This window comes from Trypanosoma equiperdum (assembly GCF_001457755.1).
Source record: "Trypanosoma equiperdum strain OVI genome assembly, contig: ctg_1863, whole genome shotgun sequence".
Taxonomy (NCBI): domain Eukaryota; phylum Euglenozoa; class Kinetoplastea; order Trypanosomatida; family Trypanosomatidae; genus Trypanosoma; species Trypanosoma equiperdum.
This window is the reverse complement of record NW_027123908.1, coordinates 1-5,050: the sequence shown is the minus strand read 5'-3', so window position 1 is coordinate 5,050 and position 5,050 is coordinate 1. Positions and strand designations below refer to the sequence as shown.

The 5,050-nt window shown below is 49.2% G+C and overlaps 3 protein-coding genes across 3 annotated transcripts; all 3 read left to right on the top strand.

The window, feature by feature from the left end:
* Nucleotides 1-120: 120 nt before the first annotated feature.
* TEOVI_000791100 (divalent cation transporter, putative) lies at nt 121-1,350 on the top strand (the record flags this gene model as incomplete). Its single annotated transcript, XM_067223400.1, has 1 exon — nt 121-1,350. The coding sequence occupies one exon, from the start codon at nt 121-123 to the stop codon at nt 1,348-1,350; it is 1,230 nt and encodes a 409-aa protein (XP_067079501.1).
* Nucleotides 1,351-1,740: 390 nt separating this feature from the next.
* TEOVI_000791000 (presenilin-like aspartic peptidase, putative) lies at nt 1,741-2,838 on the top strand (the record flags this gene model as incomplete). The annotated part of the gene is made up of 1 exon (XM_067223399.1): nt 1,741-2,838. One exon carries the CDS (start codon nt 1,741-1,743, stop codon nt 2,836-2,838), a length of 1,098 nt encoding a protein of 365 aa, XP_067079500.1.
* Nucleotides 2,839-3,084: 246 nt separating this feature from the next.
* Nucleotides 3,085-4,272, top strand: TEOVI_000790900 (radical SAM domain protein, putative; the record flags this gene model as incomplete). The annotated part of the gene is made up of 1 exon (XM_067223398.1): nt 3,085-4,272. One exon carries the CDS (start codon nt 3,085-3,087, stop codon nt 4,270-4,272), a length of 1,188 nt encoding a protein of 395 aa, XP_067079499.1.
* Nucleotides 4,273-5,050: the final 778 nt, after the last annotated feature.

Sequence of the window (5,050 nt, the reverse complement as noted above, 5' to 3'; positions counted from 1 at the left end):
CCCCCCCCCCCCCTATTCCCTTCGCCCGTAAGCTGGAAGCAGGAGCTTCGTTCATCGTCCGTGGCGCGCAGGGGCATCGCACTAGGCCTCACCTGGAATTTTTAGGGTCCAGTGGATGCCATGACTGTGTCTGAATTCGGCAGGTCTCGGGTGCTTTACAGACGTAATGGTGTCTCTGATGTCATCGAGGTGGGGAACACTACCGAACTGAATGATGTCATTGCATTACTTCGGTCCTTCTCTGGCGTTCCCAAGTCATATACAACTCTAGTTACCCCGTCTCTTGCCGAGCTGTGCGAGGATGCGGTTGGCGTGGAACGTTTGTGGACCAGCTCCGCCGAGCGCACTGAGCTGAAAGACTTTGCATGGCTTGAAGTTGAGACGGAGAGCGACGAAGTGATGAGACAGGTTCTCTCGGCGTTTCCCATCCATTCCAAAACGAGCGAGCTGGTACGGAGTAGTGAAAATAGAGTGGAGGTCGTGGAGATATTTCCGTCTTGCGGTTACGTATGGGTTAGCATCGCCGCCAAGGGGGCTGCATCAGAGTCTAGCGTTCCTGAGGATGATGAACCTGTTGTAGTCTCACTGATTGCGTATGAGCAGTTTCTTATCACGATGCATCGTAAACCTCTTTCGGGGTTTGAGGACATGAAGGCGCACATGGAAATGCTTGTTAAGTCCCCAGCTTCGTATGGGGCACCAGTTCCCACGGCCGTATGCTCTCTAATAAGTGGTTTTGTCAAGGAGTATCAAAAGGAGCTACTATCGTTACTTGTTGATGTTGATAACGTCAACGAATTAGTTCTCGAAATCCAACCCTCGGAGTGTGATCAGCTGGATTTGCTGCGACGTATCGATGATCTTCGGCACAGTCTCTCGCGGGTGCAGGCATCTTATTTCGCCAAGGAGCGCGTGCTGCAGAGACTTCTTCTTCCTGTTGTGAAGCGTACTTTCATATCCTCTGCCGTAGGTGTTGCCGCTCGGTACCAAAGGATGCTTTCCGGTTTAATTCTTTCTATTGAAAGGCTGCGGAAGGGTCGTGATGTTCTCAATATGTCGAGCATGGGCCTTGTAAGTGGTGTTTCAATGCGGTTACTGCAGCGCTGTTATTGGATGGACTACTTGAATAATGTTATGACGATGATGACGCTTGTTAGCATGCCTATATCTATTATCCCGGGCCTTTTCACCATGAACGTTCGTGTTCCCTTTGAGGACAGTGAGAGCTTCGTGCCCTTCTATGTTATTGTGGCAGTCACCGCTGGAATTTTTTTCCTAGGGATGTCGTACCCGGTGTATTTGTACCTCACCTTTAAGTCTCCGGGCGCGCTGGTGCCCACTTCGCACTAGCGAAAAGAGATGTTGCGAGAGATGACGGGTTTCCCTTATTTTTTTTTTTTACCGTTGTGTGAGAACGAAGAGAGGCAATGTGGTGGTATGAGGGGAATGTCATAGCGCGTTGCGATTGCGACGGTTGGTGTGAAGGGCAAAACAAGACTAAATCGTCGGGATTCCGATGGAAGGTTTCTCGAACTGTTCCCTCGCAGCGATAGCGCAACACACTCCTTTTCCTTTTTTTAAATCTGCTGGCTTGCACGTTTGTGCGAGCAAATTATTCTGTGTTGGCCCCTTGCCACCATTGTCGTTGGCTATGATACTGACTTTCCCTTATTCTGTTGTTGCCTTTGTTTTTTCCATAGTTAGAAGAAGCTTAACCTGCGTTAATCTGCTTGTCTATCGATGAGGCGGAGCAGGGTACCCGCAGATGGCGTGAGCCACATTCTCGGTAAACGGGCCGTAGCGCTGCTCGTTCCCGTTTTAATAACACTGATGCTAGTGACATGGTCTGTACTTAACCTGTCAAGTCTCATTGGGGAACGGCAAAATTCCCTTGTCATCGTTGAACCGTACGGAAACGAGTCAAGTTCGCTGCAGGTATTTGAGGCGTCTGTTATTAATGCTCTGGCAGTTGTTGCGCTTATTGTGGTCTTCACGTTCATTATGTTGGCGTTGTACAAGTTTGGGTTCGAAATAGTTCTCTACGTGTGGCTGGGTGTGTCTGTGGGGTCAATCCTCTTTATCACGATGTGGGTTTTTTTGGATTTGGTACTTACCCGATTTCAAATACCGTATGATTTCATTACAATGTTTCTGGTTCTGTGGAACACGGGTGTAGTTGGCCTGGTATCAATCTTTTATTATTCGCATCCGACGGTTGCGCAGGTGTACCTTATTGCCATATCGGTTATCGTTGCTTGGTCTGCTACGTCCCTGCCCGCCTGGACCACTTGGTGCTTGCTCGTAGCGGTTGCGATATATGATGTAGTCGCCGTGTTATGTCCGTACGGACCGCTTCGTATGCTCGTGGAGGCTGCTGATGAGCGCAACCGACCCATTCCAGCCCTTGTTTACGACAGTGACGCCCGGATTATTGTTGCAACTTCTTTCCCTGGAGAGGACGCGCAGATGGTTGAGATTGCGGCCAGGGCCCGAAAGCAAGAGGGAGGCAGGCAGCGACCCCGGAAGCGACCCCCGTCTCCCCTGGACTCGCTTCTTGGCGACACTCCCTTTAAATTGGGGCTTGGCGATTTCATTTTCTACAGTTTGTTGTGTGGAATTGCTGCGAGCTACTCATTTATTCCGTGGTTGATGTCGGTGATTGCCGTCTTATTCGGCCTAGTTGGTACGTTGCTTTTCTTGGTGCTTTTCAAGGAAAAGTTGACGGCTCTTCCGGCACTTCCTATATCGATAGCTCTGGGGGTGATCACCTACTTTTCATCCCGCTACTTGGTTGTGCCACTGGACTGGTTTGCGACTCTCTCTGTGCTTGCACTGTAGATGAGTAGCATAGAACAGGTGATTCATTTTTTTTTCCATTCGTGTGTCCCCACCTGTGTTGCTCTGTAACATGTTCTTTTTGTGAGCGCTGCTGCTGCCGCTGCATGCACCTGCTTCCGGGCCCCGAGCAAAACAACAACAATACACTATTACTGTTCTGATGTTTTCCGTCGCTGAGATACAGGCTCTTTGACGAGGGGGGAGGAGGAAAGGGTTTGTTGTCGCCGTCTTAGTGATTGGGTAAGGATGAACAAGTGCAAGCAAGCCGGTCGCCCGATGCTTTCGGAGCAGCGCCGGGAGACATTAGGTTCAATGTACAGTCTGATCGGTAGCCACAGTGCAGTGAAACTATGCCGCTGGCAGAAGTCAATGATGCGTGGAATGGGCGGCTGTTACAAGTGGACGATGTATGGCATTGAGTCCCATCGCTGCATGGAGGCAACACCCAGCATGGCATGTGCCAACAAGTGTGTGTTCTGCTGGCGATTAAATACTAATCCTACAGCGACAGAGTGGAAATGGCAAGTCGATAACCCACACGACATTGTCGAGGGGATGTTGACCAGCCACAAAACCCTTGTTCATGAGGTGCAGGGTATGCCCGGTGTAACGGCTGAAAGCTTGGAGGAAGCAAAGAACCCCAAGCACTGTGCCCTTTCTCTCGTGGGGGAGCCCATCTTATACCCCAAAGTTAATGAGTTTCTTCACATACTCCACACAAAGGGGATTTCTACGTTTCTTGTCAACAACGGTCAGTTCCCCGAAGCAGTGGAGAATTTGGCGACCGTCACACAGTTGTATTTGAGTGTTGACGCACCCAACAAGGAAGTGATGAAGATTTTAGACAGACCAGTTTTCGCTGATTACTGGGATCGCTTTAACCAAAGTGTCCTCTACATGAATCAAAGAAGGGAAAGAACCGTTTTTCGCCTGACGATGATCGATGGGTTCAATATGAGTGAGGACAACTTGCGAGAGTATAAGGTTCTCTTCGAGGTGGGTCGGCCAAACTTTATTGAGTTGAAACGGTTAACACCAGCGTTCTCTGGGAATGACAGGAGCATATTGAGGATGAAGAATGTTCCCACATGGGAGGGGTTGAAGACATACGCCGCTCGCTTGTGTGAGACTATACTCGATGGTAAGGAGTATAGTGTGGCATCAGTACACGAGCACTCTGGGTGCATTCTCTTGGCGCAAAATCGCTTCAAAGTTGATGGTGTTTGGCACACGTGGATCGATTTTGACAAGTTCAATGCCATGGTGCTCGATCCTGCTGTTCGGCCGCGGATTGTAGCCGATGGTTACCTGCGCCCTACACCTGATTGGGCTCTACCAGATTCTCAGAGTGCTGGTTTCGACCCAGCTCAGTGTAGGCGCATCACACCCCGACGTCAGAAGTACATGGATGCTAACGAGGGATCTGCCCCGTGACCGACGTTTTTCGCCCATTTGTCGTCTTTGCGAATACTGAATTATCTAGGTGATGGTAACGGACAGGGCTGAAAAAGTGGTTGTGAGGGATTCGGTTTTTGTGTCATCGTAGCGACCAAGTTGCTCTGTATTATGCGCCTATGCTTGCTGTTTGTTTTCCCCCCTTTTTTTAAAAAAAGAGGCAATCTTTTCTTTTCCCACGCCTATCAACGCTTTTAAAATCGAAAGCAAGTAACTCGCTAAGGACAAAGTTGTTTTTTCATCATCCCCCTGGAGACTCGTACCAGGCAAATAACAAAAACAGAGAAACCCGGTGGAGGTTCTACAGCATCGGCAGTGAAAACAATATGCCACCGAAGAGCAACGAAGATTACGTGCCACCAAAGGACAAGGCTGAAGCCTTGGCCGAAGAGTACGAAAGTGCGCACCACGACCGCGCGGGATCTAACAAATCGGCCCCGAGTCACCAAAGCAAACCCAAGTCTGTGCGTTGATGCGGAGGCATCTATACCCGGCCTGCTCATTCTTTCTCTTTTCCCGATTTTGTCCATTTGAGTAATACGACCTCAATAGGGAATGACTGTGGGTATGTGTAGCGTGGAGTGCCCTGCGTGAGCGGGTTGTGAAATTTGGGGGTTGGTGGGAGATATTTTTTTTTTTTTATGGTCGAGCGAAGGAAAGTTTAAACGAAAACGATCCAGTGCAAAGGGTAAAGAAAAGCAGGAATGCGAAGGAATGGAAGAAATATATTTTCGAAGCATTTATTATTATTATTATT